General features: G+C 47.3%; 2 protein-coding genes across 3 annotated transcripts in view; both read right to left on the bottom strand.

The window, feature by feature from the left end:
• Positions 1 to 367: 367 nt before the first annotated feature.
• On the bottom strand, positions 368 to 1,108 carry cldn34a (claudin 34a; the record flags this gene model as incomplete). Its single annotated transcript, XM_079267295.1, has 1 exon — positions 368 to 1,108. The coding sequence occupies one exon, from the start codon at positions 1,106 to 1,108 to the stop codon at positions 368 to 370; it is 741 nt and encodes a 246-aa protein (XP_079123421.1).
• A 3,101-nt stretch (positions 1,109 to 4,209) lies between these two features.
• shroom2a (shroom family member 2a) overlaps positions 4,210 to 26,278 on the bottom strand; it is a 35,615-nt gene continuing 13,546 nt past the window's right edge. Inside the window, exons 1-9 of one of the 2 annotated variants that reach the window (XM_079266769.1) lie at positions 16,924 to 17,343; positions 16,466 to 16,588; positions 13,537 to 15,943; positions 11,789 to 11,877; positions 8,389 to 8,847; positions 7,176 to 7,664; positions 6,592 to 6,763; positions 5,715 to 5,987; positions 4,210 to 5,079 (exon numbers count right to left, since the gene is read on the bottom strand). In XM_079266769.1, the coding sequence (XP_079122895.1) occupies positions 4,807 to 5,079; positions 5,715 to 5,987; positions 6,592 to 6,763; positions 7,176 to 7,664; positions 8,389 to 8,847; positions 11,789 to 11,877; positions 13,537 to 15,943; positions 16,466 to 16,588; positions 16,924 to 17,102 (4,464 nt within the window). In that variant the 5' untranslated portion in view covers positions 17,103 to 17,343 and the 3' untranslated portion in view covers positions 4,210 to 4,806. Of the gene's footprint in view, positions 5,080 to 5,714; positions 5,988 to 6,591; positions 6,764 to 7,175; positions 7,665 to 8,388; positions 8,848 to 11,788; positions 11,878 to 13,536; positions 15,944 to 16,465; positions 16,589 to 16,923; positions 17,344 to 26,278 lie in introns of those variants that run through there. The other variant, XM_079266768.1, reaches the window with a different exon arrangement.

The following is a 26,278-nucleotide window of genomic DNA, read 5'->3' as shown; positions in this document are numbered from 1 at the left end:
GCATCCGTCCCTGAACTCTGGCAGCACAAACACTCACATGGACGGAAAGAAACCAGAATCCTGACAAATTATTATTAAATTATTATCTGTAGATTATATTAAGAGCACAACAGTATGAACCAATACGCTGTATTACAGTACAATAATAAAGCAGCTACAACCATTATTAACAACAAATGACGTGAAAGATGTCGGCTCCACAGAAAGTTTTAGCATCTTTCAGCTCGTTGTTTTGGTTTTCTGGCCCATAACTTCACTGGTTTAACTTCACACAGTCGATAAACAACATTGTGATAAAACTTCTTCTCTGAAATCATCCTTTCCCGCAGATCAAAGAAAGATGAAAATGTTCTTGATGTTTTTGCCATCATGAGACTTCTTCGATGTGAAAAGCAGGATTATCTCTGCCCTGGTTGTCTCCATTATGTTCCAGGGCCGTTTGTGTCCGGGGACCACGGAGCGGGTTCCTGGCATGTTTAGGGGCCTCCGCACTCGGGGCCGTCCCGGCGTAGCGGTAGCTGAGGAAAAGCAGCCCGCTAACGAGCATCAGTACGGAGGCGAAGACGCCCACGCCGATGGCCGATCCGACCTGCTGCCTGACCGGAGCGGCGGGGAGGTGGAACTCCGGAGGAAAGTGGATGCTGCTGTTGTTCAGCACCGAGCTCATGTTCCACGCGAGCGGCACCGAGCACAGCGTCCCCGTCAGCAGGTACATCACCCCCGCCAGCACGAACACCGGCCGCATGTTCCTACGATCCTCCACGGAGAAGTAGACCATCCTCAAGGCCACCGCGCCGCTGATGTTCCCCACCAGGCCGCAGATCAGCGCCAGCATCATCAGCACCTGAGCGACGTGGATCTCCGTCGGAGCGAAAGTGTCCGAGATGCCGATGCCGCGACAGTTCTCTGTCCCGGAGAGGGCGTGGCTGTAGAAACACGCCCTCCAGATGCCCACCCAGGCCACGCCCGAGGTGACCACGGACACATCGTCCACAAACCACAGCCGCCACTCGTTCAGGCCGGTGGCGGCCATGATGAGGATCCAGGCCGGGACCCCCACCATCAGGCCCAGGAACTGCCAGTGAGCCGTGTGAGCCAGGGACATCATCACTGCAGAGGGGCCGCTAGCGCTGAGAGACGGACCGCTGACTCGCACGTGGTTGAGTTCACGCTGATCACACCTGAAAACACAAACATCCACAATGTGTACAGTTAAAGGGACAATGTGAAACATAACTGAATCATAACTGTTTTAATCAGTGTAGAATCACCTGAAACTAAGAATCGAAGTGTTATATTTAGCTGAGAAAAAGCCGTTTATATCTACATCGGGCCGTCTTCCACGGAGTCGGCCATCTTGCACCTCCATGTTTTTACAGCAGCCCAGAACGGACAAACTTCACACTGGCTCTAGTCAGAGCCGTTCGTGTTTTCACCTTATCTGAAGGTAGTGATGCGTTCAGGAATCTGGTATTAAACGACCCCGGTGCTGAATAATTAAAGCTCGTAGTATTGATGCTTTTTATTCGTACTTTGTTTTAGTTTACTTTTGTTTTAGTACATTGTTTTGGTGTCATTTATTTTCAGGCTGCAGCATCAGCTTTTTTGTACTCAAGCCCTAAATATAACTGTACCTGAAGGCCACCGTAGTTCTCCACACATTTAGAAAGGGGAGGGGCTTAGCTGAGGGGTATTTAGTCTGTTGCAATCTGTAACTTCACCACTAGATGTCACTATAACGTATACACTGTTCCTTTAAATACAGTTGAGACCGTTTTCAGTATATCCCCATTATTATTACGGCATTGTGTTCACATTCACTTTAACGTTTGTACGGTTAACAATTCAATATATAAATCTTGAGAGACCTGGAACAGCTCCACACATCAACATGTGTGGTGTCTCAGTGATGCACCTTTAAAGGGTCAGTTCACCCAAATGACCAAAAAACATTTTCTTACATACCCTGAACGTATTTTCATGTTTATCATTTTATCTGCTGAGCGTTTGAGAAAACCACCTCAGACAAAATAAAGGTGAAGATGAAAGACGGTTCTTTCCACCGTCAGCGTGGACGAGGCTCATGGTGGGGCCATGCCCCATGGCCCTCTATTGCCCTCTATTGCCCCTCTATTGCCCCATGGCCCTCTATTGCCCTCTATTGCCCCATGACCCTCTATTGCCCTCTATTGCCCTCTATTGCCCCATGACCCTCTATTGCCCCATGGCCCTCTATTGCCCCATGACCCTCTATTGCCCCATGGCCCTCTATTGCCCCATGGCCCTCTATTGCCCTATATTGCCCTCTATTGCCCCATGGCCCTCTATTGCCCTCTATTGCCCTCTATTGCCCCATGACCCTCTATTGCCCCATGGCCCTCTATTGCCCCATGGCCCTCTATTGCCCCATGACCCTCTATTGCCCCATGGCCCTCTATTGCCCCATGGCCCTCTATTGCCCTCTATTGCCCTCTATTGCCCCATGGCCCTCTATTGCCCCCATGGCCCTCTATTGCCCCATGGCCCTCTATTGCCCCATGGCCCTCTATTGCCCCATGGCCCTCTATTGCCCCCATGGCCCTCTATTGCCCTCTATTGCCCTCTATTGCCCTCTATTGCCCCATGGCCCTCTATTGCCCCATGGCCCTCTATTGCCCCCATGGCCCTCTATTGCCCCATGGCCCTCTATTGCCCCATGGCCCTCTATTGCCCCCATGGCCCTCTATTGCCCTCTATTGCCCTCTATTGCCCCATGGCCCTCTATTGACCAGCCGCCACTGAACTGCGATGTAAAAAGAACTGTCCCTATCGACAGTTTATTAATAACATGAGGTATCATCTGTGAACACTAAACTACTCAACATGTAATGAAGATTAATAAACCAGGTTTACGTGATTATTGTACATGAACACATTCTACCACGGAGAACTTTTGACTGAATCCTTTAGTTTTTCACACTATTTGGACTCATTCTCTGATACTTTATACTTTCTTTGGCTCCAGATGTTACGACAGCAGACTTTGAGCTTTCTGATTGTCTTCTAACTTTCTGCTTAATTATCACGGATACAAACAAACTGTACAACAACACAACATCGACACAAACTATAACGTTGGTACGTATTGGGAACATGCATCAACACCTTCTGAAATTAAAATTGAAATGTTTTATTTTGTTGAGAAGAATAAAAGTGTGTTCGAGCGTTACTGGAGTTCATGATTGTCCATTTAAATCTCAACGTTGTGTCTTCACTCACCTTCCACGGGTCTCAAGCTCAGATCGACACGAACGAATCCTCCACGAGTCGATCGTCGGCTTCGCTCTGTGAGAGAAAAGAAACTCCAAAGTTGTGTTTTAAGCTTCCTCGCTATCTGCAGAGCGCAGGGCGTGTGTGGTGTTAATGAATGACGTGAAGAACGAGCTGATTAAACAATAAATCAATCGGACACCAGAGTGAGACCTTCAGACTCTTTTATTTGATATAAAGGAGCGCGGCCGGTAAAGTGTTGAGCGCCGGGCTGCAGCGGAGCGTGAAGCGTGGAAACCGTTACAAAGTGTGCAGAACAAACATCCTCCAGTGGGGGGGGGGGGGGGGGGGGGGGGGGGGCAATAACTTGTGTTTGAAATTCATCTACAAGTAACAACTGTGGTAACTATACATTTTAAACATCTGCACCGTGAACAAGGAATAACACAGTGAAGTCATGAGACACAATAAGAAACACCTTAAATGTGACAGCTTCAGAATATGTACAAGTCCCTCATCTCTCCTCTCTCTCCTCCTCTCCTCCTCTCCTCTCTCTCCTCTCTCTCTCCTCTCCCTCCTCTCTCCTCCTCTCCTCTCCCTCCTCTCCTCTCCTCTCCCTCCTCTCCCTCTCTCTCCTCTCTCCTCCTCTCCTCTCCCTCCTCTCCTCTCCTCTCCCTCCTCTCCCTCTCTCTCCTCTCTCTCCTCTCTCCACCTCTCTCTCCTCCCTCCTCTCTCTCCTCTCCCTCCTCTCCTCTCCCTCCTCCCTCCCTCTCTCCTGCCTCCTCTCTCTCCTCTCTCTCCTCCTCTCCTCTCCCTCTCTCTCCTCTCTCTCCTCATCTCCCTCATTTCCTCTCTCTCTCCTCCTCTCCTCTCCCTCCTCCTCTCTCATCCTCTCCCTCCTCCCCTCTCTCTCCTCCTCTCCTCTCTCTCCTCCTCTCCCCTTTCCTCTCTCCTCTCCTCTCTCTCCTCCTCCCTCTCCTCTCCTCTTTGTGGCTGTGGATAAAACAGAGCAGCGACGGTGGATTTGACTTGAAGTTGAAAGTGTGACGGTGAAGCTGCCGATCCTCTCGGGTACATTCCACTTGATCCTCCGCTCGCTGCAGAAGAAAAGCTTCTTCAGTGACAACAAACTTGTGAGGAAGAAGGCCACTAGTTTAAATGTAGCTAAAGGGTTAAAACAACGAAACAAACACGTTTGTGTTTACTGAAATATTGGGCCAGATTTGATGTTGTTTCAGATTGTGAAATTATTTTAAACGTGATGAATATTCTTAGTTCAGGAAGCTTGAAGATAAAACACTGTCCCCTCCTGCGCAGATTCAAAAGGCTACAATAAATTACTAAAAAAAACAAAAATGAAAACAGCAAAACAAGAAAACAAAATGGCAGAAAGACGTGAGATACAGAGGCTGGTGGAGCATCTCTTTCAGGTCCATCTGTGAGTCAAAGTGGTGTTGGAGAGAGACGGGTCTCCAAAGAAACCACAAACACGGCTGCTTGTCTTTGTCTCCCTCTAGTGGACGCGAGGCTCCACTGCAGCTCGGGTCAGTCCCACCTTCACAGGGCCAGACGCTGCTCTATCGGCAGGCTGTCCGTCAGACACTTCAGCTGCTCCTCACCCAGCTTGATTTTGTCCTCCAGCTTTCGCTGCTCGATGATGAGCGCCGACTTCATCTTGACAAAGTGCTCGTAGTCCGTGAGGCCGTCCTCCGGCAGGTGGTGGGCCAGGATCTCGTAGACCAGGCGCTCCCGGCGGTCCAGGTTCTCCTTCAGCTCCTTGGCGTCCTCGTGCTGTCGGATCAGCAGCTTCCTCTTCTCCGCCAACGGACGCTGTGGAGGGAAAGCAGCACGTGAGATTCATCCACCGAACGATGTGTTTCAAGCTTCCTTTGTGCATCCGAGCATCTACGAAGGTATTTATGCTGAACGGGACGTTCGTTGCATTAATTGTGATTGTCTGTAAACTCATATTCATGAACTACTTCACGTGAAGCTTCACGTGTTACAGCTGCATTCTCTCTAGTGTCCACCAGGGGGCGACTCCTCTGGTTGTATAGAAGTCTATGAGAAAATGACTCTACTTCTCTCTTGATTTATTCCCTCAGTAAACATTGTAAACATGAGTTTATGTCTCAATCTCTAGTTTCAAGTCTTCTTCAATACAGCATGATGTTCATTTAGTACATTATGGTCCATTTAGAGTCACACAGACCATAAAGCAGGGGATGCTTTAGGGCGGGGCTACACGCTGATTGACAGGTCGACACCAGAGACGTATACGGCGTCTCTACGTCACTCCTCTGTCCAGATATGGTCACTTCCTGTTCACTGGTTGCAAAAAGCCAAGATGGCGACGGCTAAAAGGCTGAACTAGCGGCAGCTATAACGTGATTTCCTAGTTTCGTGCGCCAGCTTCACTACGGTGAGAACAGGTGAAGCTTTGTCCCAGGTGAACATGTGCTCACCCTCTCCTCCGCGGTAGCGTCCTCCTCCAGACTGTTGAGGGCGTTCTCCACTCTGGCCAGGCGGCCCGACAGCGACAGCAGCAGGCTCACCACCTTGTCCAGGTCCCCGACGAACATCCGGAACTTGTCCAGCTCGTTGGGTTTGCAGACCTGCTGGACTCGGACCTCCACCTCGTCTCCCAGGGCGTTGTTGTCCAGGACGTCCTCTTGAAGACTCTCCCGGGCCTCGCGCAGCACCTGCAGCTTCTTGCTGAGGCTGTCGATCAGCTCTTGCTGCGGATGGGAACGAAAAACAGACGAGATTCTTAAAAACTCAGGCGTAAACGGGAGGGGAGATCATGCGCTCAGTTGCAAATGTGTGTGTGTCTGTCCGTCTGTCCACAGATAATCTCACTAACTACTGGATCCATCAGCCTGATATTTCTTGAGCTCATTCATGACTATATCTTCAAAAACCTGTCGTGGTTCTGGTGATTCACGCTTCAAAAATAAACTGTTTTACTGACGCACAACATGTCATCTTCTGTCTGTCAATAGAGACAATAACAACAGACGTAGTTTGGTGACGTGGTGAAGCAGCGCGGGATCATGGGAGTTGTTGTCTTCATGCTTCAGTGTCATGCTAACGTTAGCTCAATCGGCTAGGCTAACAACAAGCCGTCACTAGTCCTTTGCAGGCCACATTGTTTTGGTTAAAAAACTGACATTAGCAGAAAAAGGTTGGTCTCATTTTCAATCAACATCTTCAGATTAATTCCATACCTGAGATTATAAAGTTATAGGAGATACGAGATGAATAAATCTCTGTTTGTTGTCTGAACCTTCCGGGCCGACGCCCACAGAGTCCACAGGAACGTGTTCAGTGAGTGTTTGGTACCTTCTTGTTGGCCAGATCGATGTCCAGCTCGTCTTCGGAGTCTTCCTCGTCCTCCTCCTGCTCCTGCATGTCCTTCATCTTGATAAGGAGCTCAGCTTTGGGGGCAGATGTGCTGTAATACGTCGAGCTGGTCACCATGGTGACAGCTGCTGCCATGCTGTCCTCCTTTTCCCTGAAACACAAACGGGTTCATTCAGATTCACTAAAGTCTCTCAACACAAGCTCAGCAGCAGAGCAGCAGCTCCTGTCCTGAGAGGTAGAATCAGTGTGAGTGAATGAGTCTGGTGTGTTTGTAGATCATAGATAACAGCTTCATTCCCTCAGAAAGGTCTGTGTGACAGCAAGCTGAAGAGCTGAAGACATTCTGAATACAGCTTCACTTCAACTGAGAGACATTCTGTGAGGAGTGAACATACGTCCACAGCAGAACATCACTTTGCTCCCGTGCTGGTTCTGCTGTCTGTTCTATCAACTCATGTACTGCAGGAGAACCCTGACTGTGGAGGAGAACCTCACACACACACTACAGAACACCAGGACTGTCTCTTTAAGTCCTCCAGCTGATCACAGGTATAGAGGCTGACCTTTCCTCAGCAGGCCGGCTGACCTTCCTGCGCTGGTGAGCTCCTTCTAACAGCTGCTCCTCCTGAGGGAAGATGCCCTCCATCAGGTCCATGGTGGTCTTCATCTTGCTCTGGTCCAGAATATCAGAGAGAGATTTATCCTTTCCCATGATGCTCCTGGCCAGCTCCTCTCTCTTGCGGTCCTCAGACAGCCGTGTGCTTCCTGTCTGCTGGCCGTCAGCGTTGACGTGATCTCCGGTGACGGTGGTCATGTACGCGTCCGTCCCGTTGGGTTCCTTCTGCCGCGTGAACGCACAGAAGACCGAGTCCTGCCCCGCGGCTCCCAGACCGCCGAGCCGGACCACGCCGGGCCCCTCGGCGACGGCGGCAGGGGGGTCGCTGTGCTGCAGATAGGGACAAGTGTCCTTCTCTGAGACGCCCTCCGAGTGGACGATCCTGATGGGAACCTTCTTCACTGCAGAATGTTGGTCTTCTATCACATGATCCGTCCTAGAGAGAGAGAGAGAGAGATTCAAATAGAAGCTCTAAGAAATGTTCTGTTATTCCAGCACATTTAAAGGCTGCTTGATGGACACTGAGATCTTTTTTGTCGCCCAGTAGAGGACGGCTCCTCCCACCACTAATGACCCGAGTCAGAGGTCGACTCCAGACGACCCCAGCTCGTCCTTTAAATGACTCAACGAGCTCCTTTGTGCTCGTAGCGAGACGACAGAGGACCAGCACACGAGTGAAATGTGATTTATGAGACATGTTTGTAAGTTTAGCGAACAAAAAAGCAAAAAACTAAACATGTCTTCATATTGTTGTGTAGAACAGAGATGTCAGAATGTGTAACTCACTTCAGAACGGTTTTATCGTGAAGTTGTGTTTTCGGGCTGTTCTTTAATGTTACGTCATCTATTTTGTTCATAATGTAAATGTTTCTATTGTTTTTACCATAAAGTGTCTTTGAGTACCTTTTATAAAATGTATTATTATTGTAAAGCTATTTTTGGAGGTTACAAGTTATTTTTCACTTTTCTTGACGGTAGCTCAATTTGATCAGAATGCAGAATCAGCATATATAAGCGTTATACTTCTGCCTGTGTCCTTCAGTCAGTACACTATAAAGTACACAAGCTGGCTGCATAAAATACTTCGAGTACTCGAGGAGTTACAGTCGCTGTGTTCTGACCAACAGCTGCAGCGATGAGGAGAAGAACTCTTTCTTTACCCGTTTGAGTCTTCTACCTGCAGAGACACCGGAGGCTCGTCACTGAGTCTCTGAGGAGAAAACTGAGGAGATGGAGAGCGCTGCTCCTCCATCATGGAGACCAGCCCCAGGGGTCTGAGGGGGGGAGTCGAGGCCGGCCGAGGACTGGACGCTGCCCCTTGTCCTTTGTCCACAAGTCCTTTGCCCTGCTCTGAGGCTCCCTTTGCAGAGTGGGCGGAGTCGGGGTCGGGGTGAGGAGAGCAGCGGGTGAGGAGTTCGCTCTGGGAACCGGCGAGGGACTCGTGGGAGTCGTAGTCGACCTCCGGGCACTCGGGTGGAGGGAGGACCACCTCTGAGAGACTGTGGGAGGCCGACGTGGGTCCGTGGCTCGCGGGACCGGCTCTGAGTCTGGAGTCCGGGTTGGTTCCTCCTGGAGGAGGCGGCGCTGAATAATGCGTGTCAGGCTCTCTGTCAGCGAACCTGGAGGAGCACAATGTAAAGCTCTTAATCACACAGCGTGGGCTATCATCTGCAGCTCAAGCAACACTCAGAGGCCTCGCTGGCCTCTTCACAGCTCTGTGATTATGCCAACATGACGAGACACACGTCTCTCCTGCAGAAAGCCTCCTCCCTGCTCCGCTGGCAGCCTGAAGAGGAACATTTCATTTCCCACAAGTCGGCGTAGAGGAATAAATAATCCTGACGGTGCAAAGAAGCAAAACCGGATCACTTTTTCCCTTTAACGTTCAGTCTCAGCTGGAAGTGAAGCGAGACGTGGAGGCTCACAGGAATCACTGGAGGCCTGGTAGCGAGACAAAGGAGCCGAAGGGATCGTACACCAACATCTGAACCAGCGTGTCATTAAATATGAGCCACACTTTATGGTGAAAGAACGCCACATGCATGGCTACAGTTCCACGCTGCGATTAGAAATTCAATCAGCAGCACTCAGAGCGCTGACGCACACATCACGCAGCTTTCATCAAAGACAGAAGTGTGTTCGCTGTGCATCACAGATACTCGACGCAGACGACAGAACTCAAAGCTCACAACGTGATTCTGACAAGCTGTGACAAGTCAACCAATCAACAACTGGGGTTGCAGCTTAAACCCGCCTTCACACTGCTCAGAAACATGATGCCACAGATACTACTGCAGATACTACTGCAGGTACTACTGCAGGTACTACTGCAGGTACTACTGCAGGTACTACTGCAGGTACTACTAGAGTTATGTTACAAGAGTTATGTTACTGGAGTTATGTTACTGGAGTTATGTTACTGGAGTTATGTTACTGGAGTTATATTACTGGAGTTATGTTACTGGAGTTATATTACTAGAGTTATGTTACTGGAGTTATGTTACTGGAGTTATGTTACTGGAGTTATGTTACTGGAGTTATGTTACTGGAGTTATGTTACTGGAGTTATGTTACTGGAGTTATATTACTAGAGTTATGTTACTGGAGTTATGTTACTGGAGTTATGTTACTGGAGTTATGTTACTGGAGTTATATTACTAGAGTTATGTTACTGGAGTTATGTTACTGGAGTTATATTACTAGAGTTATATTACTGGAGTTATGTTACTAGAGTTATGTTACTGGAGTTATGTTACTGGAGTTATGTTACTGGAGTTATGTTACTGTGATGTCGGTACTTTAGGGTGACTGTTGGGGAATATGGACACACCACAATAACAAAAGTTGATGGTAGCTCAAGCAATTTAGTTTTGTACTTGAGAATTAGAAGAATATATAGAAACAACGGTGAGAATTGAAGCACCAGGGGTCAAGATATCCTGTCTTTTATCTCCAACTGTGCATCAAGCACTCAAAATCACTGGATACCACATATCCCACAATGCAACTCAACCGCACCCTCACTGTCAGGTAAATACCCACTTCTGTCAAACCCACTCCTCCGATGTGTAACGCAGACGTTCTGTTCAAAACAAACTCTCAAACTTTAAGTTCAAGTCTCACAAATGATGTAACATAACTATAAGTTGCTCTCTCTCCGTGTTAGCTAAACTTTAATGCTCCTTTTAAACTACGCTTCACTGGTCTCAGCTGTCGTCCTCTCAATAAGCAGGATGGTGGGAAAAATACTAAATCATGCATTTTTAAATAAAGCAAGTCGTCACACGTTAATATCTCACTGTTTCATCACCTGACAGGCGTTCACACATGAAACATCAGCGTTACCTGTGAACACTTCTGCCCCGCCCTGAAAGCAAACGGCTACTGAGGCGCTTTAATCCAAACACACACCGCTTCATCTCATCGTTTACCTCCAACTCACAGCTTAATGTGTGATGATAGGTTAGCCTGTATTTGTTGAGCTGGTAATACTGTATGTTAGCATGCTAACACGCTCACGATGCAGATATGATGTTTACCATGTTCACCATCTTAGTTTAGCATGCTAGCATGCTAACATTAGCTGTATAGCTGAGGCTTGATGGGAACGTCATTAGTTTTGCAGGTATTTTCATACAGTTAAAATGAATAATAAAGTACTTTTTAAAGCACTTTCAAGGTACCGAAACCAGACGTTTACAGACTCAAAGCGTTTATCATCAAATCAACAGTATAAATTCAGTTGCAACAGAGTTTACAGAATTCCTCGATACCGACAGCAATCCATGTATCTTGTCATTTTGTTCATTTTACCAGCCGTGCATGTTAACTTTGATCGTATGTTTTAATTTGGGTCTTTAAATACTTAGCGTGTAGCGCGAGACGCCAGGAGGCAACAAAGAAATACGACGACGGGATCGTTTCATTTCAAATATTAAAGATATATAAAAACATAAAGATGTTCCACGTTGGATTAATTCCGTCTGTCGGTGTTTAAACGCGTGGGAGCTCCATCGAGTGAGAGCACTTCCTAACACTCTTGTTTCTAAGTGTTCACGTCCACTTTTATCTTCTATTTCTTTCATCATCTTTGGGTTTTGGCTCCATGGATGGTCAATGTTGGTCTGTTGACGCTTTGTGTCACATTTACGTTTTGAATGTTTATGACCAAAGTGACAACAGACCAACATTGACCATGCATGGAGCCAAAACCCAACTCTGCAAAGTAACTTGGATGTTATTGAGGATAATTTCACGCCTTGGGGCCCCTGAGCTCGGGTCCCTGTCACATTGTGATGAAGAGAACACTTCCTCACTGTCATGAGTCAGATGTTTCGCCTACGCCGGCAAACCTCCCGCAAACGACACAAAGCACAGCCAAGAGAGAGACGGCTCATGTTGCCACAGCTGCTCCAAGGCAGAGCCACTGGAATGCCTCGACAGATTGTGAAGACTTCACTGTTCCTCTACGAGCTCTCTGAGGCGATCCGGGCCTGTATACTGGTCCCACCACCAACGACACTGGTGCACCAGCAGGTACATCACACGAGACCCACTCACCCTGTGGCAGCGACCAGCGGTCCAGCAGGTTCACTCTCCGTCTGGGAATACTCTGTCTCCTCAGAGTTTCTTGCAGGAACTGGACTCTCCTGTGAAGGAAAGTGGAACAAACACAGAGTCCTTCCAGTTATCCAAAAGAGCCAAAATCTAGATTCCAGTGTATTTGTACTTATTACAATCAGCTCATGTTGTAGCTTCCTGGTGTTTTTCAAGAGTGAAAGAAAACAACGGCGCGTCGATGCCCCCTCTCTGTCCCTTAAGCCGAGGGTGTGTCTTTATGAACAAACATGGGTTAATATTTGACTTGGCTCTTTCCTTCCACCCTGAGTGAGCACATGTTTGTCTAAAAGCCGCCTCGAAGGCTTCAAACAGTTGCGGCGTTTGAGTGACTAAAACCAAGTTGGAGCCACGAGGCCTCTCATTTTGTTGACTCCAATAAAAGAGTTTGTTCAAGTCCCTCTACAGCAGGGGTCTCAAACTCATTTTCACTCTGGGCCACATCAGCATCACGTCGGCCTCAAAGGGCCGGTTGTAAATGTAACGACTCATAACATATTGGTAAATAACTGTCTCTGCATTTGATTATTGTTTATTCAAGTGTAAAAATATTGTACATGCAGTTATATAAATGTAAAAATATATTTAAGCACATTTCTGTTACAACTGAAATCCTTTTAATTTAGGGTTAAGAAACCCACATTACTCTATCAAAGATCAAAGTATTAAAGAAAATAACAAAGACAAATATCAAACACAAGTTATTACAATAACTTTGTTCAAAGCTTAAAATCCTTTCAAGGGTGCGTTTGCACAATCATGAAGTATTTCATGTGTTTTTAAAGCCACGTTTAAAGTAGTCTTCAATGTACTCACAATACATTTCATGTAGAGTGTCGAGTAACCAGCCAAAGAGCTGCTTCTATGACTGTGTGTTTAAGTATCTCATCATTTTGACTTTCTATCTCAGAATTATGACTTTCTATCATAGTTATGACTTTCTATCTCATAATTTCGACTATGGGGATATTTTTATTATCAAGTCTAACTTTATAAAAAAAATAATAATAATTAAAAAAAAATAATTTGCTGGCGGATTCGCGGGCCACATAAAATGACGTCGCGGGCCGGATTTGGCCCGCGGGCCGGGAGTTTGAGACCCCTGCTTTAGAGCGTCAACACTCAGACTTTGTGGAAGCGTGCGTCTCTACTCGACACTGCTAGCTCACGTAGCATCATTGAGCTAGCTAATGCTACAGCTCAGCCGAGGAAGACAACATCAATGGTTGCATCATCGCGCCCTCACGGAAGATGCACGCTTCCTTCTGCACTGTGATGCGGTTGGTGGGTGTAATTCGGTTCTCTACAGACGATTTCTCCACCAACTCGCACTCAAACAATGTAGATTGATAAATAACATTAAAGGTAAGAGGATACAAATGTATTTCTTTGATTTTGGGGTGAACTGTCCCTTTATTATGGGGATATTCAAGCAATTTAGTTTTGTATTTGGGAATAAGAAATAAAACAGTCAAAATTGAAGCATCAGGGGCCAAGATATCCAGGCCTTTGTCTCCAGCTAAGCCCTCAAAAACACTGGATACTGCATTTCCCACAATGCAACTCAATAGCATTTTCTTCATATCTTTAATTAAACTCTCCCTTCAGTTAAATACCCACTTCTGTCAAACCACGAGACCTTTCATTGTGATTACTCCAATAAAGAGTCATTTTGAAGCGTAAACGCTCACCTTTCCATAGATGTCCGCTGAAGGAGACGATCGGGATCTCTCGTGGAAACAGGTGGTTTTGGTTCTCTCCTCCGGTCCTGGATCCAGGATGTTGTCAGCTGACCGGTACCGTCCGGAGGCTCTTGTTTCCGGAGGCGGTTTCTGTACATTCCACCTGGCCTCATACTCAGCGAAGGTGCCCAGTCGTTGCTGGTCGAGGACGACCTGCTTGTGTGCAGAGCGAGGACCTTCCTGGACCTCTTCAGTGTACTCTCTGCTCCTGATGCCTTTCATCGTGTCCTCCGTTTCACCGGCGGAAGCGAGACCTCGGGTCCTGGTCTCTGCGGGGTTCTCCGTACCGCTGCGAGGGGGGAAGTGATTGGGGAAAGCTGGTTTCACGCTTTCTTTACGGAGCCTCTGTTGGTCTAGTGAGGAGCTCTCATGGCGAGGGAGATCTTCCTTCACCCAGACATCGTGGATTTTGCCCGGTTCAGAGAAAGACCGCACCTTCTTCTCCGCGGGAAAACGCTTACGGCCACCGATGCGAGTCACCTGACCGACGGCGTGCCCCGACTTACTCATTACAGACTCTGAGACGGTCGGCAGAGGGGCGAGCGCTGAGGACGGGTAGTTGGGCAAGGCCTCGGCCGCTGGGTGCTCTAGCAGCACGGGCTCCAGGTCTTTCCTCCTGAAAGACGTGGCCTTCAGCACCCTTGCTTGTGCTTCCTTCAGATTATCCTTGTAGGAGCCGGTGAAGGAGCCATCTGCAGAGGTCGGGGTGGTGCTTTCAGTGGACTTCCAGACATCCCGACGGTCCTCAGTCCCTCCGTCGGTACCAGGAAGGGCAGCTGCACTGATACTTGTCTGCAGCTTGGCTCTTCTCATCTGGATCTCGTTCCTTAACGTGGTGGCAAATCGGTCACTGCGTCTCGCCATCTTGCTGTCGAGGGACTCCTCGGAGTTCGGGCCTCTTGTCGTCTCGTTTTGGCCTGCGGCGGCGGCGTCGTCCATGGCCAGGAAGTGAAGCATGGGCGTCGCCTGGGGGCAGATCTTGTTGCTCGCTTGGCTGTGATGTCTGACGTCTTGGTGATGTTGCGGCGGCGGCAGAGACCTCCGCTGGTCGGGCTGCCTGCTAGAAGCGTGGCTCGTGAACTGGGCCTCTGCGTTGTGTCCTCTCTGGCTTCCCCTGTCGTCAGGGCTGGATTTGGGTACAGAGGTTTCTATCACAGTCGTAACTTGGTGCTTGCTGTACCCGTTGCTGTCTTTACCGAGGGAGGAGTGTTGCTGCTGTTGGGGCAGATGATACGTCACTTTGGCGACCGTCTGTGGGCTGAGAGAGTTGCGCTCATGTGCCGGGTCTGAGCCGGTGATGCTCTTCCTGTCCTCCGATTTTCCAGACGTCTGGTTGTGCTGCGCGGCCTGAACCGTTGTGACGCAGTAGTACCGGCTATGTCGGCTGCTGTCGGTGTTTTGGTCGGCGGCTGTGGTGGACATGGAGTTGCTCAAGTTCCTTCTGTGGTTCTGACCAAAGTGTTGTGAGGAACCGTTGGTCGGCAGCTCCTGCATGCTGCAGTAGTAGCCCCCTACGTTCTGTGGCTTTGGCACGGACATAGTTCGGGGCTGAGGACAGAAAGTGCTTTTGTCACTATGGTGCCTTTGATGGTCGGGCTGGCCTTGCCGAACGTCACTGCTGGACAGGGATTGCTGCTCGTTTGAGTCAAACTGGTTCGATTTATCAGACGGAGCGTGTGAAACGTCGCTGTCATTTTTCAGGGTCGGGTTCTGGCCGCGGCGGTTTTCAGTGGAGGTCTTGTGCGAGTCCGGTCCTGCGGGATGAGCTACGACGAGCCCCCTTTCGTGCACCTTCGTCGCAGCAAAACTGTCACTGCGTGCGGGTGGAGGCGGAGGCGGAGGAGACGGAGAAGTCGTCTTCTTTTTCGTTTCGGGGACGTGCCAAACGGGTCCTAAGCTGATTCTGCTTGAAGTGGAATGGCGCGAGCCGGCCGAGTCGCCCGTCTGTGGGCCGGCGCAGCCCGAGTTAACTCCCGGCATCTGGAAGTATGCCACCCTATCGTCCTGTTTGACTCCCTCACTCACGCTCTGGCTGTTTCTGGCATTGTTGTGCTTTGCCCCCGCGTCCCACTGACCGACCTTATGGAGCATGTTCTCCGTGGAGGCGGTGTTGCTCTTCGAGAGGGTGTAGTCCGGAGTGCCGGAGCTGGTGGAGAAGGAGCTGTAGGCCGAGTCTCGTTTGCCTCCTCCGAGATGCTCCATGCTGTTGTTGGACTTGGCGGGCAACAGCTGACCGGCGGGGTACGGGTGCGAGACATGTTCTAGACTGTCCATGCTGCCGAGAGAGCTGAACTGGTCGGACACTCTGCGCAGGTCTGTTTGCTCCCAGCCAGAGGACAGATCAGTGGAAGACGAGCTGCAGTTAAAGCGAAGGAGAGTGTGAAAATACAACACAACAAAACCTGCAACATACTGCAAAAATAGACATTTACCTACACATTGCTGTTCATCAAGGATCCTTAAATTGCTACACAATAGATCACAGCACCCCCCCCCCCCCCCCCATTTGGTAAACATTTTTAGGGACCTCCTTCTGAAAGGTTTTTAGATGTTTTGTGGAAATGTTTGGAAAGCGAAGCAGACAGAAGGGTCTAGGATATGTGTTTGAAGGATATTTCCAGGATGAAAACATGTAAAAAAAATAAATAAAGATAGAATCTTTATTCAGTGTTACTGGGAAAATGGCCAAAACCTTTAGATTTATTTTATTTTTAAAAGCCGAGTTTTGTGGATTTATGTTGAAAAAGACTTTTCAGCAGACACAAGAGTTCAACAGAAGCTATAAAGTGTCTGTAGTGAAACCCCTTTAGTTGAATCATATACTTTTAATCTAAACTCAGAGACTCAAAGAGGCAAACTTCAAGATCCCCCGAGTTACCTTGCATCATATCTGGCCTGCCGGACTTGCGTGGGCGGAGACTGCGTTTTGGCGGCCTCCGATTGGCTCTCGTTGAACTTGGTGGCGTGCCAGGAGTGAGGCCTGCTTATGGGTTCATTCCTCCTGCAGAGAGATCAGGATTAGAGCCCTGAACAATTGCATGTCAAGAAAACATGAACAGACAGTCAGCACAGACATGCACCCCAGTTCAATTACTTCAGTCAGCACATGGACACAAAAGCATGTTCGTACACGTCACGGACAGACAGGTGTGTGCTGCATGCTGCACAAATGAGATGAACATCTTCCATCTAATGACAATGAACCACAGGAGCATCCAGAGAGCAGCACAGGAGAGGGAGAGTCGCCATGAGAGGAATGAGGATGAGATTATGACCAGAGGAATGGGGGGGGGGGGGGGGGGTACGACTGGTTACGATGAAGCCACAGAACCGTACCTCATGGAACTTCGCAAAATCTTCGTGAGAAAGCTTCTTGCCACATGCACGTCATTCTCAGAGGGCATTTTCTGAGCTACTATATCCACCATTTTCATATTCCTGGGCAGCAGGGGGAGGAACACACACACACACACACACACACACAGCTCAGAGACAACTGACAGGACAAAGACCATCTGACATTTAAACCGCTGGTTTGTGAACACCACATTATGGACGTTACAATCTCTGTTTGAAGGACTTTTTACGTTTTGTTTTTCCCCAAATCAGATCTGAATCGAGAGAGATTCACGTTATCTTCACCTACTGATGAACGATCTACAGACTATTGAGAGTTTTTGGTCTATTTTTCCTCCAGAACACGTCTTCTTTACGCCTAAAGGAAATAAAACATTTATTTTACTACTTTCTCCTAAATTCACCAAAAGTTACCATTAGATGCCTCATTTGCATATTTAAACATAACATTTCAGTAAACGTGCAATACAAAATGTACTTGTTTAAGCTGATGTTATATTTAGTGTCTCCTCCTCTTAAGCTCCCAAACACAGTAAACCTGAAAGACTGTGGTGAAAATGCAAAATGTTTCATCGGATTATTTTAATGCTACGCTGCTTTTATGCTGTTGACACTGTGTGTTGCTGCTGTTTGTGTGCAGGTCTGCCTGCTTACTGAGCTCTCAACGGGACAAACCCTTCAAATGAAAGATGAATCAAAGCAGCACTGCAGAAAACGCTTTGTTAGGGAAGTCTGCGTCCAAAAAAAGGCCAAAGGTTCTCGAAATGTCCTCGGATTCCTCTGAATTATCTCAGTGTTGTTATTCACAGGACAGTAATCAGCATCAGTGTTCATGTTGACTGATGCGTGGTGTTATAGCGCCGCCTGCTGGTCACACTAGCGCATGGCGTCACAGTTCTCAGTGTGAGATCGACCCCGTTCAGCCCTCCATCTAAGCTGCCGTCTGCCTCCCAGACGCCCCGATATCATTCAACAGGAACAAGACAAGAGGGCTCCGGTGGTCCCTTAGTTCACCTTCTGTGACGTTTATACCAACAAAGGGGAGGGTTAAATATGCACAAGTACACTGTAAATACTTTCGTGAAGACTTTTTGTGTTTTGTTCCTTAAATCAGATCTGAATTGGTAGAAAGAAATTTACATTTTCTGCACCTAATGCATGAAACAATCTACAGATAATTTAGAGATTTTTCCTCCACAACTCGTCTTCTGTCAGACGAGAGGAAATAAAACATTTATTTTACTACTTGTCTGTTTACCATTACATAATGCCTCATTTACAGATTTAAACATATCATTTCATAAAACGTGTAACACAATAAATACTGCTCTTAATGTGAGTGATGAAGTGGTGAAGTTTCATGGTGATATCTATGAGTTCATGTTGTGACTCTATTCACCTGTAGAGTCTTCTTCGTGTGAGTGATGAAGTGGTGAATATTCACCTGTAGAGTCTCTAAATGTCTGTAATGTAACTAATCGTCTTCGTTCTCAGACTCTGATGATAAGTCTCAGTCGGTTCTCTGGACCTTCGGTTCGTTTTTACTGAGGAGGAACTTTGCCGTCGTACTGGTCTAGAAGTTTAGACAAAGCTTTGCTGCCGACGTTCTCATTGGTCACGAGCCCACAAAGCCGTGAGGTCATGAGGTCGTGACCCCTCAGCCTAAAGGCCCTCAATGATTTGATGTCAAGACGTCCAAAGAGCCGCTTCCTTCAGATGGAAACCTGAAAGTACGACGTGGAACACAAGCGGTTCTATCTGCACCCTACACCCACTCTAATAAATGGAGGTTTGGTTAAACTCAATCACTTAATGGTGGATTAAAACACATCCAGGCCTATTTTAGAGGACAAAGAGAAAAAGCCAACATGGAGCCCGGCCAGTCTTCCCCGTCCCGTGTTTGTGGGGCACGAGGAGCTCGTCGCACATGGTGCCTGCTATTGGTATGCAAATGAGGCTGGTTTTATTAGGCCCATCGTCAGGGCTACAGCTGGGCCACAACAGATATGCCCGAGAGGGAAGCAGCAGGCTGGAATGGGGGCGGGGGGGGCGTCAGTTTAGAGCCCCATTTCACTTCAGATGTATCCGGTACCAACCGGTCCACGTACAACAATAACCCGCTAACATGCGCGCACAGACAGCCTGTTAAACTAAGTAACTCGTACATTAGTAATACTTTAGGAGAGTATTCACGGATGAGTTTTGGTTTTACCTTTAAGTCTGTCCCTCAAAGTTTAATTTGCATTTTGATTTTTGAAATGCTAAGTCTGATCGTGGCTTAACCTAAATGATGTGTGACCTCATCATGAATGATAAGACAACAACAAAAACAGAGTATTAGGGTCAAAACACCAAGAAGGGCCCCGATGTGTCCCCTCAGATATTCACCGACAGAGAACGAGATGTTAAAACAATCAGCAGCAACGACTTCAAACCGAGTTTCAACACATGAAAGAAAGTGACTGTAAACATCGTATAACGTTCATGTTTGACTCACCAAACATCTGGATGAAGGAGTTAAAAATGGACACAAAGAAAAGATGTGTTTAGATCGCCCTGGAGCTCAGGTTGGGAGTGAGGCCGGTTGTTGTCGCCGTGTGTGCCGCTCAGGAACCACATTCCACAGACGAGCCAAAATAAAGAGACTTGCAGGAGGTCCTGGTCCACACTGATCCACCTCCGCCGGTCTACATCAGACTCAGCACACATCGGACATGACTGGAAGAACTGAAGTTCTCTGGGCAGATTTAGTTTGAACTGAGGGGAGATTTCCTTCAGGATTACGGGGGTCTTACCCTAAGAAGGAGGTGGGGGGGGGGGGGGGGGGGGTATTGTCACAGCCAGTCCCCTCGTCTCATTGGCTCTGAAGGGGCTAATATGCTAATTGGGGGGGATGAAATGCCGGACTCTTGTCTTGTCGTCTCCCCTCTTGTGCGGTGCATTTCTACCATCGCTATGGCAACAGGTTGCTCTCTGGGGGGGTGCGAGTGTTTTTTCCTAAATTTCCTTTTTAGGCAAGGAGCAACTGGCCGAGCACGACGTCAGCAACTTCTAAAGCAACAACCGCTACGCAACAGCGATGTAACGGTGCATCCTGCAACATATTTTAATATGAAATACTTCCGTTATAATGAAGACAATCTGCATGGATGTGTATAATGGTTAAAGCTAATGTTTACAGTTTACAGTTGACTGTTTAATGTGTCGTGTTATTGCTCATTTCTTACATGCCTGTGCATTTGTTCGAGGAGGCGGTCATGTTTTCTTGTTGCTTGATATGTGTTGATATGCATTCTGACATTTTAATTTAGATGAATTTATAATATTAGTATTTTAATTAATGACAATTCATGTGTTCATTCATTGATTTATTCCCTCCGTAAACATTGTAAACATGAGTTTGTCTCAATCTCTAGTTTCAAGTCTTCTTCAATACAGCATGATGTTCATTTAGTACATTATGGTCCATTTAGAGTCACACAGACCATAAAGCAGGGGATGCTTTAGGGCGGGGCTACACGCTGATTGACAGGTCTCTACCAGAGACGTGTACGGCGTCTCTACGTCACTCCTCCTCAGTCCTAATATAGTCACTTCCTGTTCACTGGTTGCAAAAAAACAAGATGGCGACGGTCAAGTTGCTGAACTCAAGGCTTCAAAACGTCCAAACTAATGAGTGATGTCACTTCTTTCATACGGTCTATGACGGTGAGATAATTCTGAAAGTCAAGAAATAAACTCTTCTATACGAGAGAATAATCTCTCTTCCTTTCAAACATGCTTTTTTAAATTGTACTTTGTGTTGATAAAGTTGAGGGAAGTTGCCGTTGTGATTCTCCATTGACTTCCATTATAAAAAAAGACATTTTGATTTCTATCACATAACGATATAACCTAACTATTAGTGAGCATCTGGTTCTGTATATGAAATAATTCCCCAAACAAAGAGCACCAAGTGCTGTGCAGTTTGAATCAAATGATCCAACAAGCAATAAAATGCTCTGATTTGCAGGTCGTGAGTAAACTGAACTACTACGTCTGTTCTTCTGTCCAGATGTTACAGCAGACGCTCACAGCTGTACAGATTATAGTTCAGATAACGACCATCCTAAATGACAGAGATGGAGGAGAACTCTGGTACTTGAGTGGTAAACATTCTTAACGTGATGTGGCAGAGCAGCGAGCGGTCTGGTGACAGGTCAGAGAGTACGGAGGCAATAAAACTCAGAGATCTATTGTGAGGGACGCGACCAAGCATGCGGTCCAATCTGGGCTCTCATTGCGACAGCGAACGCTTCTTGTTTTTAGCAAATGGATCGTTAACGATATCTGGTTTTGATTTCAGCAAAGTGTGAGATTTTGGGACAGTACGAAGCAGAGAAATGCTGAGGTTGTTCCACCCAACAGGTGAGCGCTGGATTCCTGACAAAGAACCCCTTCAAGCAGACTCAAGCAGACCTACAATCAACCCAGTCATGTATTTCGGGTGAGAGAGGTGAAGCGTGAGCGGCGTGTAATGACCAGCACATTCCTGAGCTCGGTGGCATTCCGGCTGTCTGCACTGACCCGGAGTCAGAAACACCTGGACACCTTCAGTCCGAGGGTCTGGACAACATCTCTATGACAAAGTCCATTGACACAATGCAGGTCGTTTTGGGGGAATTTGAACCTTAAACTGAGAGACATTCTGTGAGGAGTCTAACATGCGTCCACAGCAGAACATCACTTTGCTCCCGTGCTGGTTCTCCTGTCTGTTCTACTACAGTAGAACCCTGACTCAGTAGTTTAGCCTCCCTTCACCTGTTATAACAGGTGTTAAAGACAAGATTAGCTGAAGTCCCTCATCATGACAAACTGTGAACTGCAATGATCAACCAACCGTCACTCGATAAAAGTGTCGTTTATTATATCGTAGCGGATCAAACATGCACATAACATGTGGTGTGAGAAAGGATTACATGTTCATGTCTGTCATGCATGCTCTGACTGTTGCTCCCTCAGGATCTCCTCCATCAACATTCCTCAGTGCTGGTTCGTGAAGACAAAAGTATTTTATCATGTTGTCCAATAGATAAAGTATCGCTGTTTCCCCAATGATGGAAACACCGACGTCCAACAAGGATTCTTCCCCAGATTCACATCATGATAAATAACATGCGTGTGTATTTATTTGTGTATTTTTTCTTTCATTAGACTCTATTTAATATAGATATATAGAAAATATGAAATACTGTCTTCTTGTCTAACTGCTGATATCTACTTCAGTGTCTCACCTCATGAACGGAGCAAACCAAAAAGAAAACGGAGGGGGTGCAAATAAGATTAAAACCAGTAAATCTCTAAACTAGGATTTCCTCAGATGAGACTTAAACAATTTTAAGAAATCTGCTTACGACAAGAATTCAGCGCACAGCATTCCAGACATGCTACACGGACTTATTAAGAAAAACAAAGAGCAGTAAATGGAGAACCACCCCGCCCCTCACACATTTTTTGAGCACATTAGTAAAGTCAAAGAGCTTCACATTTAAAGGGCCAGTGTGCAGCATGTCTGGGAGTCTCTGTTAGATCAGAAATATAATATTCATGTTTTTATTGGTGCAGAATCACCAGAAACTTTGAATCGTTGAATGGAAATATAATAAACTATTTGATATGAATGATAAATATTTACTCGCATGTAGATTTCTAAAGTTAATAAAAACAGTTCTTCTTTGTTAAATCCTCAGACGTGTGAATCGTGTTTTCATCAGTGAAGTATTGAGGAGAGAGAAGCGGTCCTCCTCCAATGATAAACATCGAAGCGTGTTCAGTGCCTGTGGTTCCTCCGTAACCAGGAGGGGGAACCCAAACGCCACGAACAAACTTCAAGCTTCACGTTGGTAAAGTTTAATGATTCACTCTGATGTCACAGCCCAACGTACTGCCAAGGCCTCAAGGGAACCAGAGAGGAGGGCAGACCACAGCAGGGGGTCCGAAACTAGAGAGGTAGACAAAATAATGTGAACGCCTCATGGAAAAAGAGTTTGGCTTCGGCTTTCCAAGATCCAAGTATCCAAGATATCCAAACTTTAGCTCAACACAGGCTCTGTCCATGTGCAGTTTAGTGACAGAATAGTAAAAAGAATTCAACCTCAAATCCTCCACATTTAACCAAATTACAACTTTTTGATTCAACGGTTATTAAAGCACGACAACAGAACGCATGAAGAAACAAAGTGGGATCATTACAGAGTTAGACTGGAAGCAGCAGTGAGTGTTGGCACGCTTTTAACTCATTTTGCCAGAAAAAGTACAATTTAAACGTTTTGTTTTTGATGTGCAGATGTTTTCAATCAGATGGTGAAAGTTGAGTGTGGACATTCCCTCTGTCGACACGCGGGGGTTGTGTGTCTGTTTCCCACAGATAGCCACACCCATCTGTCCTCTACGAGACGCTCTGCTACACGACATCACCGCTCCAGCAGCCTGGCATGAGTCACTGCATGCAGAGGAACAGTGACTCTCCCTGTTTGTAAAGAGACCACACCTGCAGACCGGGGCAGGTTCGGACAGCTTCCTCATCCTCGTCCGGCTGCCCGACCAGATCCCAGAGATAGAAAACAGAAAAGGTGTTTCACGGCTCTGGCCTGCATGCTCGGGCACGGATTAAACAGTGGCGGGCCGTCAGGGCCTGCAAGGCCTTCTCTGCTGGCCTAAACAGAATCACAAAGCTATTTATATTTTTTTAAAATTAAAAAAAATTATTTTTATCATTTTATATTTTTTCTTAAATACACTACATGTGTTATAATTTATAAAAATATTTTTCCCATTATCTTATTTTCTCATTGCACAGCTACTGTGTTCCTCAGTTGCTCTGCTTCCAGTGCAGCTTGTTTTAAGTAGAGCTTTTATCCAATCAGATCTCACCTCTGTGTCTCCAGGCAGAACAGAGCCGAGGCCTGCAGACTCTCAAGTGAATCCCTTTGCAGTTTAAGTGAATGGGGACGATGTTGTTGATTGTCACAGTGTTCACCCAATCAGATCTTTAGTTTGACATGTTGGGCGTATTCTTTGACGTGTCAGAGCTGCGAGCTGGCCTACAAGTACGTCAGCATTAACACGCAGCTCAGTGTTCAGGAGCAGCGCTGCAGTGAGGTGCAGGTGTGCTGCGATTGGTCAGTGGGCGATCACATCGTGAAACGAAACTTAACTTGCCAGCAGAGTTGGAGGAGTAAGTTCAAATTGAAAGATATGGAAGAAATTATAACATCTTTATTATTTTTTTACCAAGCTTTGTTTTTTTCACACTCAATGGCTGAATAAGGAGGAGAAACGGATTTAGTGGCGGAGTTACTGACAACGCCTTTCTCAAGAAAGAAGGACATCGTAAGAAATGGTCAGTCAACGCTGCAGCTGGCAGCCTGACTCAGCAGGAAGAGGATTCGTATGAACGGTCTTTCTTGCAGACAGCGTGGAGAAGCGTTGCACATGTTATGGCTGAATGCGTTTCATTGGAAGTGAGCTGTTGGTGTTTGGAGCTACGCTAACCTGAGGACGCCGTAGCATTTGAAAACCTTTGGAGAGACTCAAGTGGATCTACAACTCAACCAACACGTTCGCAGGGAAACTGATCCACAACCGCGGCCTGGCGTGAGGTCTGCGCCGGCAGAGCTGCAAACCTGATCCCGTTCCGCTGCAAACCTGATCCCGTTCCGCTGCAAACCTGATCCCGGTCCCACTGCAAACCTGATCCCGGTCCCACTGCAAACCTGATCCCGGTCCCACTGCAAACCTGATCCCGGTCCCACTGCAAACCTGATCCCGGTCCCACTGCAAACCTGATCCCGGTCCCACTGCAAACCTGATCCCGGTCCCACTGCAAACCTGATCCCGGTCCCACTGCAAACCTGATCCCGGTCCCACTGCAAACCTGATCCCGGTCCTACTGCAAACCTGATCCCGTTCCGCTGCAAACCTGATCCCGGTCCGCTGCAAACCTGATCCCGGTCCGCTGCAAACCTGATCCCGGTCCCACTGCAAACCTGATCCCGTTCCACTGCAAACCTGATCCCGTTCCACTGCAAACCTGATCCCGGTCCGCTGCAAACCTGATCCCGGTCCTACTGCAAACCTGATCCCGTTCCGCTGCAAACCTGATCCCGGTCCGCTGCAAACCTGATCCCGGTCCGCTGCAAACCTGATCCCGGTCCCACTGCAAACCTGATCCCGGTCCGCTGCAAACCTGATCCCGGTCCCACTGCAAACCTGATCCCGGTCCCACTGCAAACCTGATCCCGTTCCACTGCAAACCTGATCCCGGTCCCACTGCAAACCTGATCCCGGTCCGCTGTTTTTGTACATAGTAACGTTACGACTGTTCATTTGTCTATCGTGTGGTTTTTATGAATGATATTTGATGGCTCGTGCTCTTGTGCGGTGGAATGCGTGGATCCGCTGCAGGTTTGCTGGATTGATGCTTCATCATGAGGTTATTAGGAGGTGATGCACCTGTAGTAGGACAGCACTGAAGGCCCAGGTATAAAATGCACGGCCGCCACTGGGATTAAACTGGAACCAAACAGAATGCTGCACTGTAGAACAACCAGCTTTCTACAGCCGGAGAGAACTAACTGACGCGCTTCATTGTGGAATGAGCCACTTTGCTTTGTTCCACACTTGACTTTGTTATTGTGGTCGGTGTGAAGTGACAGTGAGAACAAACGGAACTCTTCAGCGCAGACGAGCCGAGAGAAGGAAAGAGTCCCGCGGGAGTAAAAGTCTTTGTAAAATGCAATAACAACAATGAGACTCGTCCATGTAAGGAAATGTGTTTCCCCATTTACAATTACCAGCATTCCGAAGTGACAACACCCAGATCCTTCAGCGAGGCCTCTGCTCTCCTGGAGATGGACTTACGTCACATTCTCTGTTTGAAGAGTAAAGAACACACGTCGCTGCTGCGAGTCACGTGGAAGCTGATTAACAGCAGCGATGAGACACCATGCAGGGACATGTCTCAGAACACTGCTGCTTCTTGGTCCTTGCAGTTAGAGGAGAGACTTCACTCAGCTGCCAGTTTATTAGGTACACCCGGCTCAAAAGGTAGTTCTGTTCATACGGAATCAAAACGGTGTTGTTGTTCAAGTCAGAGGCTGTAAGAGGAAGTTCACTGATATCAATAAGAGGACAATAGGTGTCGTAGCAGGAGGTTCATATTTGTTTGCAAAAACGTCTTCAAAGAATGTTTTCACTGAACCGCTTCAGCTCTCATAACTAAACTCACATATATTCCATTTCAACAGGAAACATGTCACTCTGAGTCAAAGACGCTCTAACTGCCGCTCCATTG

Source organism: Melanostigma gelatinosum (genome assembly GCF_949748355.1).
Source record: "Melanostigma gelatinosum genome assembly, chromosome: 4".
NCBI classification, from domain to species: domain Eukaryota; kingdom Metazoa; phylum Chordata; class Actinopteri; order Perciformes; family Zoarcidae; genus Melanostigma; species Melanostigma gelatinosum.
The sequence above is the reverse complement of the archived record's forward strand: the minus strand, read 5'-3'. Positions and strand labels throughout refer to the sequence as shown.